Source organism: Anolis carolinensis, unplaced genomic scaffold (assembly GCF_035594765.1).
Source record: "Anolis carolinensis isolate JA03-04 unplaced genomic scaffold, rAnoCar3.1.pri scaffold_15, whole genome shotgun sequence".
Lineage (NCBI taxonomy): Eukaryota > Metazoa > Chordata > Lepidosauria > Squamata > Dactyloidae > Anolis > Anolis carolinensis.
The window spans coordinates 4109287-4121912 of record NW_026943826.1 but is presented as its reverse complement, the minus strand read 5'-3'; the positions used below and the strand labels follow the sequence as shown (position 1 = coordinate 4121912).

The following is a 12626-nucleotide window of genomic DNA, read 5'->3' as shown; positions in this document are numbered from 1 at the left end:
TCGAATTTTTTAAGGATTTTATATCCCCTTTTTCAGTGTCTAATTGTTAATGTGTATTGATAGTGTATTGTTAATGTGTATTGATTTGTGTATTGATAGTGTTTAAATGCAATTTGTGCCATGCTTGTATTGCAACTGATTGCATCATCCAGAATGTACCATAATTATGGAAAGAGTTAATTGCCTAGAAGCTATGATGACCTTGATGGAACTAGGGAGTATCCAGACACAAGTGTTTGTGCAAAACAATTGCATCCATTCAGTTCAGTTGAGTTCTGTCTGCCTAGAGTTTGAGTCAAGTTCTGTTGGAGAACAGAGCAGTCCTGTGTTCGTCTGTCGTCTGCAAGTCTGTTTGTGTTGGTTATTGCTGCATACAGTAAAACTTTGTAAATAGTTTTACCAATGTCTCTGAGTGTCTCTTCGTTCTGTGTTCCACTCCTTCCATCCAACTACTGCTGCGCTGCAAATACTCTGACACTTTTCAGGTGTGGACGACGTCTTTGTCTTCATCAATACGTATCGGCAGGCCACGCACTTGAAAGACCTGAACCTCCGCATGATCCACACCATCCAGACCGCAGGGAAGGCCACCTTCTTCACCTCCTTGACCACCGCGGCAGCCTACGCGGCCAACATCTTCTCCCAGGTGAGCCCTTCCCCTTTACTTACTGAGTGAGGGACAACTGCATCCCGATAGTAAGCGGAAAGTAAGGGTCAGCAAGGATGGCTCTCTTCATTGTTGACCAACAGTTATTCGTATGTGCCTCCAAACATGGAGGAGCCATATCTATGTCAGGTTCATAGATCCTTCCACCCTAGCTTGTTATGTGAGGAGCTGCGTTTTGTTGGAAAAATTTTGATCCCTTAAAAGAATATTTTCCCTGAAATTGTTTTCCCCCTGACATTGTCCCTTGACATTGTTGACATTTGGTTGAATAAATGACTATGACAGTGATGGCCAACCTATGACACGCGTGTCAGCATTGACACGTCTAGCCATTTTTGCTGACACGCTGCCGCATGCAGATTGATTGGATGATTATGTCTTTTGTGGCCAAATTTGGTGTGATTTGGTTCAGTGGTTTTGTTGTTTACTCCATGGGAATTATGCACATTGCATATATATATATATATATATGTGTGTGTGTGTGTGTGGCATGTCCAATCGATGAAAAAAATGTTTTAATTCTCGTTTCTAAAGTAGGGGGTGCTAGCGCTTCGATATAGAAAGTATTTCCAATTTTTTCACCCAAAAATTTCAGATATTTTCAAAAATTCGTAATGATTCTAAATGTTTCTAAAATGGCGGACGTGCATGCGCAATCGCTACACACTGGGCTTGTATGGCAATCTTCCACCTTTGCGTCCATCGTGGAGGCTTCTGATTGGCCGGGGAGCGGCAGCCACGATAGGCTGTGCTAAGCTCCCATTCAAGGTAGGTTGAACAAACAATTTTTTAAAAAATATTTTTAAAAATATATTTTAAAAAATTGGGGGGGGGGGGGGAATTAACGAAACATTAAGAGACAATTAGAGAATGGTCCAACAATGGTTCGAATTACATTACGGGTTGCGCTGTGAGACAATGTCTCGGAATGCGTATCAAAAAGTGAGAACAATCCGAAATAATTCCGATATACGATTCAAAACGATTTTTTGGACATGTCTAATAAATACTATACAATACTACACAGGGACATAGACCCCCTCTACCTTCACCACTTTCACAGTACACAAACAACCAAATGCATACTAAACATAAAGACAACCATACAACATACATTCAATACCATCACTACCTCAACAATTTTACCAACACCACCAGACAACGCCACAGCAACATGTGGCTAGGCATAGCTAGTACAGTTATATATTACAATTATATATCTTTGTTATTTAAACTATATATATTATGAAATTATGGTTTTTCTCTCGAAGTGACACACCACTCAAGTCATGCTAGGTTTTTTGGTGAATTTTGACACACCAAGCGCAAAACGTTGCCCATCATTGGACTATGACATCTCGCAAGGTTGGGTTATATTGCACCCCTAGGCTGCGTAGGCACCTTAATTATACACACTGATTAGTAAACTCAGGTTTTCATCCAAAATATCCAAAGACTTTAATCTTCACCGTTGCAATATCTACGAATGTACAATCAGGATACGCAGCCTTACAAACGATCAGATCATCAGAGAGTCACATACAGAATAGGCAAATACTCACACTGAGTCACACAGGAGAGAGAAAGGTGGATTTTTTCATCCTCCTTATATAGATCATTGCAACCCCTTTGCAATAGCCCTCATGTGGTTATGACATTACCACAAACCCCTTATGTATTGCTTTATGACATTCACAGTCCTTATCCAGATGCTATCAATATTCCACATGTTCATCAAACAGTGTTTTTATATGACTAGAAATGCTGTGCCATTTCTATCTAACACGTTCCTCTAGTTTATCCATGCCACACAGCTTCTGAGGATGCCTGCCATAGATGTGGGCAAAACATCAGGAGAGAATACTTCTGGAACATGGCCACACAGCCCGAAAGACATACAACAACCCTCCTCTAAGAAAACTTGTATGATAGAGAAGGAGGGATCGTTTTGGAAAGGGGAGAGGCTAGTTCTGCAATAGAATGCCGGCAATATCCTTTGCCACACTGGATGATGGGATGTGTTACACCGCAGAGGAAAAACATAGCCTTGAGATGCTGGGATCGAGAGAGAAAGAAGAGCCACGTTTGGGGAGACAGGATGTTTAGGGTGGCGAATGAATTTCAAGAAAGCCCGCACAATGCTTTGTAACTCTGGATGATGGGATATGCTAAACAGCAGGGATGAGGCTTCATGGCTTGGGTAATGAGTGGATACGGAAGGGAGAAAGACATTGCTGTGAGAGGTCAAGATCGAGGGAGAAATTGGGAAGATCTTATCAAAGTGAGAGTTGAATTGAGACACATACAGCTCTCTGTCTCAATTTTCCCCTCCATCGCCAATCTAGCATCTGCACACATAGCTGTCTGCCGATCCGGGCAGTTCAGAGCTTTTATTGAAGTTATTTACAGCTCTGTACATAAGCACAGCTAACACACATGTCAGGCAGAATTGATGAACTGCGAAGAAGCTTATCAGTAAAACTTGTCACCTCCCGCATTCCATTCCCAGTGACTTATGTCCCCTATGTAAGCGGAAGCTGAATAATGTCACTCTAGGCAGTAAATCTAATTCTATGCTGTAAAGAAGTGTGTTTTTATTTTGATTTATAGATGTCATGTTTAATTTCATTTTAAAAAGTCATGTTTGACTATGTTTAAAAGGGTAAGTATTAGTTACCAGTGCATGGGGGATGGTAACCAGCTCAGCATTCTGAGGCAGGTTACCATAGTAACGAGGGCGGAGCCAACCGCCGTTTGACGGAAAAAGGAGGGAATGTTTTAAAAAAACAGTTTAGTCTGTGATTTTTTAGTCACAGGGAAGACAGGTTAGGGAAACTCAGATCTCTAGTGGTGTTGAATTAAGCAAGTTAGGTGACTTGTTTAGGTTTATTTGTAGTCTGAGTAATAAGGGGAAGTAATCCCAGTTAGATCCAAAGTGATCAGTTAATAGTTTTGGTTGGGAAAGGAAAGGAGAAAGTATTTGAAAGAGGATTCATCATAAGTTATATTTGCAACAGATTAAGAAAGTTTAACTCTGAGAAACAAATTGTAACCACTAAGCTCTGTGCCTGAAATAAACTTATTTTTTTGTTCTTCCATATCCAAGTCTCTGTCACATATATTCAAAACTAAGTTACGATACCATCTAAAGTGAATAAGAAAAGATAAAGAAATTCCCCTCTGCCTGAGTTCTCCACAATTGGTGGCCGCGGTTAAATAAAACATATTTATATTTGTGTCAGCGGATATAGTTAAATATATAATAATATGATTAATCAAAAGATCCTTCCCTCCCCACATCACCACAATTGGTGGCAGCGGTGGGATATAAAGATTCCTCCCTGCCACATCTCTACATATGCACTTAACCATTCCTCTGCTAGAATGTTTACCGAAGCACCACACACTTACTTGAACAATGAGTGAACATTTCACACACTATATAAACCATTACTCTGAGTTTTTGGTTTGTTGGCTAACGCTGGCGAGAAAGCCCACAAAAATGTCTGAACTGCTTTGTGCTTTAAGTATATCTATCTATTCCCTGCGTTTTGTACAGATTCCGGCCGTCCACGACTTCGGTCTTTTCATGTCGCTGATCGTTTCCTGCTGTTGGGTGGCCGTCCTCTTCACCATGCCAGCAGCCCTCGGGATTTGGTCTCTGTATCTGTCTCCAATGGAGAACGCCTGCCAGGCAAGGTGAGGCCTCCAAGAGGTGTCCTCAGCGCTCTATATACGGTCTATATCCATACACCACCAAAGTTTGATTTGTGTTGACCAAATGTCCACAACAAATGGCTTGGATCCCTCAGCATCTGTTCTTCTTCTTGTTCCAGCTGCAGCCAGAAATGCACCAAGGAGGACACCTTGCACATCTCCGATGGTCTGTTGATCTCCACAGAAGAAGGTGATGGACCAGGACAGAGGACTCTTCCTTATCTGGACGACGACATCCCCTTGTTGGATGTGGAAGAGGATCCAGGTTGGTTGGAAGCACTCTTCTTCACCATTTCTCTGGTGGACTTTGCTGTTGACTTAGCTTTGGAAAGCACCCAGAATGAAGTCTCCTGGGGAGGCCAAAGGTGTGCGTCCATCTTCAATCCAACCTGTCTATATTATTCCCTGGCATGAACTATAGTCACCATCCATGGTTTCCTAGGCTTTGAAGGCCCCTTGGTCTACCATTGTTGGTTGTCCTACAACTCCATGGGCTTCAATCCAGCCTGTCTATATTATTACTTGGCATGAACTATAGTGACCATCCATGGTTTCCTAGGTTTTGAAGGCCCCTTGGTCTACCATTGTTGGTTGGCCTACAACTCCATGGGCTTCAATCCAGCCTGTCTATATTATTACTTGGCATGAACTATAGTCACCATTCATAGTTTCCTAGGCTTTGAAGGCCCCTTGGTCTACCATTGTTGGTTGGCCTACAACTCCAAGGGCTTCAATCCAACCTGTCTATATTATTCCCTGGCATGAACTATGGTCACCATCCATAGTTTCCTAGGCTTTGAAGGCCCTTTGGTCTACCATTGTTGGTTGGCCTACAACTCCATGGGCTTCAATCCAACCTGTCTATATTATTCCCTGGCATGAACTACAGTCACCATCCATAGTTTCCTAGGCTTTGAAGGCCCTTTGGTCTACCATTGTTGGTTGGCCTACAACTCCATGGGCTTCAATACAACCTGTCTATATTATTCCCTGGCATGGACTACAGTCACCATCCATAGTTTCCTAGGCTTTGAAGGCCCCTTGTTCTACCATTGTTGGTTGGCCTGCAACTCCATGGGCTTCAATCCAACCTGTCTATATTATTCCCTGGCATGGACTACAGTCACCATCCATAGTTTCCTAGGCTTTGAAGGCCTCTTGTTCTACCATTGTTGGTTGGCCTACAACTCCATGGGCTTCAATCCAACCTGTCTATACTATTCCCTGGCATGAACTACAGTCACCATCCATAGTTTCCTAGGCTTTGAAGGCCCTTTGGTCTACCATTGTTGGTTGGCCTACAACTCCATGGGCTTCAATCCAGCCTGTCTATATTATTATCTGGCATGAACTATAGTCACCATCCGTAGTTTCCTAGGCTTTGAAGGCCCTTTGGTCTACCATTGTTGGTTGGCCTACAACTCCATGGGCTTCAATCCAGCCTGTCTATATTATTACTTGGCATGAACTATAGTGACCATCCATGGTTTCCTAGGCTTTGAAGGCCCTTTGGTCTATCAGTGTTGGTTGTCCTACAACTCCATGGGCTTCAATCCAGCCTGTCTATATTATTATCTGGCATGAACTATAGTCACCATCCGTAGTTTCCTTGGCTTTGAAGGCCCCTTGGTCTACCATTGTTGGTTGTCCTACAACTCCCTGGGCTTCAATCCAACCTGTCTATATTATTACTTGGCATGAACTATAGTGACCATCCATGGTTTCCTAGGCTTTGATGGCCCTTTGGTCTACCAGTGTTGGTTGTGCTACAACTCCCATGGGCTTCATTCCAACCTGTCTGTATTATTCCCTGGCATGAACTATAGTCACCATCCATGGTTCCTAGGCTTTGAAGGCCCTTCGGTCTACCAATGTTAGTGGGCCCACAACTCCATGGGCTTCAATCCAGCCTGTCTATATTATTCCCTGGCATGAACTACAATCACCATCCATAGTTTCCTAGGCTTTGAAGGCCCCTTGGTCTACCATTGTTGGTTGGCCTACAACTCCTATGGGCTTTAATCCAACCTGACTATATTATTCCCTGGTATGAATTATAGTCACCATCCATGGTTTCCTTTGGTCTACCAGTTTTGGTTGGCCTACAACTCCCATGAGCTTCAATCCAACATGCCTATATTATTCCCTGGCATGAACTATAGTCACCATCCATGGTTTCCTAGGCTTTGAATGCCCTTTGGTCTACCATTGTTGGTTGGCCTACAACTCCCATGGGCTTCAATCCAGCCTGTCTATATTATTATCTGGCATGAACTATAGTCACCATCCATGGTTTCCTAGGCTTTGAAGGCCCCTTGGTCTACCATTGTTGATTGTCCTACAAGTCCCTGGGCTTCAATCCAACCTGTCTATATTATTACTTGGCATGAACTATAGTGACCATCCATGGTTTCCTAGGCTTTGAAGGCCCTTTGGTCTACCAGTGTTGGTTGTCCTACAACTCCATGGGCTTCAATCCAGCCTGTCTATATTATTACCTGGCATGAACTATAGTCACCATCCATGCTTTCCTTTGGTATACCAGTGTTGGTTGGACTACAACTCCCATGGGTTTCAATCCAACCTGTCTATATTATTACCTGGTACAAACTATAGTCACCATCCATGGTTTCCTAGGCTTTGAAGGCCCTTTAGTCTACCAGTGTTGGTTGGCCTACAACTCCCATGGTCTTCATGGCCAATGTGAAAGAAGTGTGTAGGCTCTGAAGGCCTTTTGGTCTATCCGTGTTGGTTGGCCTACAACTCCCATGGTCTTCATGGCCAATGGGAAAGTGTTGTGTAGGCTTTGAAGGCGCTTTGGTCTACCTGTGTTGCCTGGCCTACAACTCCCATGGTCTTCATGGCCAATGGGACAGGATTGTGTAGTCTTTGAAGGCCCTTTGGTCTACTCATGTTGGTTGGCTTACAACTCCCGTGGTCTTCATGGCCAATGGGAAAGGATTGTGTAGGCTCTGAAGGCCCTTTGGTCTACCCGTGTTGTTTGGCTTATAACTCCCATGGTCTTCATGGCCAATGGGAAAGGGTTGTGTAGGCTCTGAAGGCCCTTTGGTCTACCCGTGTTGTTTGGCCTACAACTCCCATGGTCTTCATGGCCAATGGGGAAAGTGTTGTGTAGGCTTTGAAGGCCCTTTGATCTACCCGTCTTGGTTGGTCTACAACTCCTATGGTCTTCATGGCCAATGGGAAAGGTTGTGTGGGCTTTGAAGGCCCTTTAGTCTACCCGTGTTGGTTGGCCTACAGTTCCCATGGTCTTCATGGCCAATGGAACAGGACTGTGTAGGCTTTGAAGGCTCTTTGGTCTACTCGTGTTGGTTGGCCTACAACTCTCATGGTCTTCATGGTCAATGGGAAAGGATTGTGTAGGCTTTGAGGGCCCTTTGGTCTACTTGTCTTGGTTGGCCTACAACTCCCATGGTCTTCATGGCCAATGGGAAAGGATTGTGTAGGCTTTGAAGGCCCTTTGGTCTATCCGTGTTGGTTGGCCTACAACTCGCATGGGATTCATGTTCAATGGGAAAGGATTGTTAGAGGTGTCATCCAAAATATCTTTGCCTTTGGTCTTTGAAGCTGGTCCAAAAGAGGTATTTCCCAGTTGGCTGAGAACCTTTGGGCAGGTAAACTTTGACCATTGACTTAGGGTTGGCCAGGTAAGCACGGAATGTGATACTCATCTCTCTGAGATCCCCTCTCAGACTGCAAATCCCAGAATCCTTCCATTAGCATGATTGTTGTCCATGTTGGATGGGCAATGGTTGGAAAGTTGTCTCCAAAAATGACTCTTCAACTTTCTGGTCTTCTATCCAAATCCCTCCCGCAGTCAGGGCCTCTCCACAGACGCCCCGAGGTGCTTGAAGCTCCTGCCGTGGGCACCTCTCCTCATTGACATGCCTTCCCTGCCTCGCATGGTAATTTATGGAAATGTCTCCGTTCTCCTGCTTTGCCGGAATAATAGGATGACAATTTCCTCTGGGATGCCCGCGGGTCAACAGGGCAGGGAAGGTAGCTCCATTTGCTTGCGAGCTCATGCACGCCGTGCCGGTGAAGCCGAAAAGGATTCCCAGTACTATAATGGGGGTCCTGTTTTCATTCACGGGGTGGCCTATTTACTCGAAGAGCATTTGGACCTTTGAGGACAGCGTTTCTCAGCCTGGGGGTCGGGACCTCGGGGTGGGTCACGAGGGGGTTTTCACGTAGTCACCAGTGTGTGGCAAGTTTACTAGTTCCATTGCTTCTGGAACAACTCAAGTTGCTCCTGACACGGAAAAAAAAACTAGTTCCATCACCAGTTTGGTATGGAGTGTTGGTGAACTACAACTCTCAGAATTCAAAAACAGTCAATCCCACCAGTATTCAATGTTGGTCAAGTTTGGTGCAGATCCATTGTGGGTTCAGAGTGCTCTTTTATTGTATAAATCCCAGCAACTCTTCAACAATGGGCACGACCCGTTTTACAACTGGTCCCCTTGGTTCATTTTAGTGGGAAGATTGGTGAGGTTAACTCTAAGGAAAGGCCAACAGGGCTAGCGCTGCAGACATTTTGGCCTATGACTCCCAGCAGTCTTAACCAGCATATCCAATGGAGCCTCTGGTGGCCTAGGGGATAAAAGCCTTGTGACTTGAAGGTTGGGTTGCTGACCTGAAGGCTGCCAGGTTCGAATCCCACCCGGGGAGAGCGCGGATGAGCTCCCTCTATCAGCTCCAGCTCCATGCATGGACATGAGAGAAGCCTCCCACAAGGATGGTAAAAAGGATGGTTGTCCCCTGGGCAACGTCCTTGCAGATGGCCAATTTTCTCACTCCAGAAGCAACTCTAGTTGCTCCTGACACGAGAGGGAAAAAAAGCAACTACAACTCCCAAATGACAAAATCAACCCTCCTCCCCACAACTCCACTAGTATTCAAATTTTGGCATATCAGGTATTTCTGCCAAATTTGGTCCAGATTCATCGCCGTTTGGGTTCACAGTGCTCTCTGGATAGAGATGAACTACATCTCCCTTAAATCACTGTCAATTCCTCCCAAATTCCTCCAGTGTTTTTCCTGGTCATGGAGGTTCTATATGGGAGGTTTGGCCCAATTCTATTGTTAGTGGGGTCAAAGGGCTCTTTGATTGTAGGTGAACTATAAATCCCATCAACTACAACTCCCAAATGTCAAGGTCTGTTTTCCCTAAACTCGACCAGTGTTCAAATTTGGGCATATTGAATATTTGTGGTCTAGATCCATCATTGTTTAGAGTCCGTAGTGCTCTCTGGATGTAGGAGAACTACAACTCCCAACTCAAGCTCAATACCCACCAAACCCTTCCAGTATTTTCTGCTGTACATGGGAGTTAACATGGGTGTTAATTGATTAATTGTATGTTTTGTGTACTTATGTTTATTATTGTAATTATGTTTAGTTGTATGGTTTTAAGCCATTGTATGGTTTTCTTGTTATGTTGGAAATCGCCCCGAGTCCCCTGAGAAGATAGGGCGGTATATAAATAAATTATTATTATTATTATTATTATTATTATTATTAATGGGAAGTGTTCGACTTGTGATTTTGTGATATGAAATCCAGCATATCTATCTTGTTTGCTGTGTCATAATAAAATAATAATAATAATAACAATAATAATAATGGTTATTATTATTATTATTAATGTTATGGTTGGGGGTCACAACAACATGAGGAACTGTATTAAGGAGTCATGGCATTAGGAAGGTCAATAACCATTGTTTTTAGGACCTCAGATGATGATGATAATAATAATAATAATAATAATAATAATAATAATAATAATAATAATAATAATAATAGTAAATGTTATGGTTGGGGGTCACCAAAACATGAAGAACTGTATTAAGGGGTCACGACATGAGGAAGGTTGAGAACCACTGTTTTTGGACCTCAGATTAATAATAATAATAATAATAATAATAATAATAATAATAATAATAATGTTATGGTTGGGGGTCACTACAACATGCAGAACTGTATTAAGGGGACACGACATGAGGAAGGTTGAGAACCACTGTTTTTGGACCTCAGATCATAATAATAATTATGATGATGATGATGATGATGAGTATTATTAATGTTATGGTTGGGGGTCACCGCAACATGAGGAACTGTATGAAGGGGTCACAGCATTAGCAAGGTTGAGAACCACTGTTTTTAGGACCTCAGATCATAATAATGATGATGATGATGATGATGATGATGATGACGATTATTATTATTACTATTATTATTAATGTTATGGTTGGGGGTCACCACAACATGAGGAACTGTATGAAGGGGTCACGGCATAAAGAAGGTTGAGAACCACTGTTTTTAGGACCTCAGATATTATTATTATTATTAATAATAATAATAATAATAATAATAATAATAATAATAATAATAAATGTTATGGTTGGGGGTCACCAAAACATGAGGAACTGTATGAAGGGGTCACGGCATTAGGAAGGTTGAGAACCATTGTTTTGGACCTCAAATAATAATAATAATAATAATAATAATAATAATAATAATAATAATAATAATAATAATAAATGTTATGGTTGGGGGTCACCAAAACATGAGGAACTGTATTAAGGGGTCACGGCATTAGGAAGGTTAATAACCATTGTTTTGCCCCTCAGATAATAATAATAATAATAATAATAATAATAATAATAATAATGTTTAAACTACTGACTGGCATCATAGCTGACAGAATTCAAGACTATCTTGAAGAAAAAAAACATCTTGCCAGATGAACAGAAAGGCAACAAACGGAAAAGCAGGGGCACAAAAGACCAGTTATTGATTGACAAAATGATTCTGGAGAACTGTAAGAGCCGAAAAGCTAATCTTCACATGGCGTGGTTTGACTACCAAAAGGCCTTTGACTCACTCCCACACAGCTGGATCATCAAGTGCCTGGACGCCATCGGGATTAGTAAAAAAGTTGGCACCTTCATTGAAAACATGATGGAGCACTGGAAAACTGAACTGTTTGTTGGAAATGAAAGCTATGGACTTGTCAACATCAGAAGAGGAATTTTCCAGGGAGATTCATTGTCCCCTCTGCTTTTCATTATTGCCATGATCTCTCTGTCAACAATCTTACAAAAAACAAATCTCGGCTACCAAACATCTAAGAATTCTCACAAAATTTCACATTTGATGTACATGGATGACCTGAAGCTATATGGGAAAACGCAAACTGAAATCCAGTCTCTGACCAACACTGTCCGAATTTTTAGCACTGATATCAACATGGAGTTTGGTTTGGACAAATGTTCGACAGTGGCATTGAAGAAGGGAAAAATAATTGAAAATGATGGCATAAATATGCCCAATGGCCAAACAATAAAGTGTCACCAGCTAGAGGCCTATAAATATCTGGGCATATTACAGCTGGACAACATCAAGCATGAACATGTGAAAACTGTGGTCAGCAAAGAATACACACAAAGGGTCAGAAAAATTCTCAAAAGCAAGCTCAATGGAGGCAACACCATCAAGGCCATAAAAACCTGGGCCATACCTGTCATAAGATATACTGCTGGCATTATAAATTGGACACAGGCGGAACTGGACAATTTGGACAGAAAAACAAGAAAACTCATGACCATTCATCATTCACTGCACCCTCGCAGTGATGTTGACCGGCTATATCTGCCTAGAAGATCAGGGGGCAGAGGGCTCTTACAAGTAAAACAAGCAGTCAAAGAAGAAGAACATGCCCTGGCAGAATATGTAAAGCAAAGTGATGAACCTGCTTTGATTGAAGTCAAAAATCAGAAACTCCTCAAAACACAACAGACAAAAAACCAGTACAAGAAAACTGCACTACAAACTAGAGCTGACAGCTGGCACAACAAAACACTGCATGGAAAGTTCCTTGACAAAATTGAAGGAAAAGCTGATAAGGAGAAGACCTGGCTCTGGCTCACGAATGGGACCCTGAAGAAGGAGACAGAAGGCCCGATCCTTGCAGCCCAGGAGCAAGACATCAGGACAAATGCAATTAAGGCCAAGATCGAAAAATCAGCTGATGACCCGAAATGCAGACTGTGCAAGGAAGGTGGTCCCGGTGGTGATGGGCACACTGGGTACCGTGCAAAAGATCTCAGCCGGCATTTGGAAACAATAGACATTGACAAAATTACGATCTGCCAATTGCAAAAGGCCACCCTACTGGGATCTGCACGCATCATCCGAAAATACATCACACAGTCCTAGA

The 12626-nt window shown here is 42.7% G+C and overlaps 1 protein-coding gene across 1 annotated transcript in view; it reads left to right on the top strand.

Annotated features, from left to right (window-relative positions):
- Positions 1-12626, top strand: part of disp3 (dispatched RND transporter family member 3) — a 66125-nt gene that overhangs the window by 34536 nt on the left and 18963 nt on the right. The window contains exons 6-8 of the mRNA XM_008123360.3: positions 486-646; positions 4227-4366; positions 4504-4649. Of these exons, the coding sequence (XP_008121567.1) occupies positions 486-646; positions 4227-4366; positions 4504-4649 (447 nt within the window). The remainder of the gene's footprint in view (positions 1-485; positions 647-4226; positions 4367-4503; positions 4650-12626) is intronic.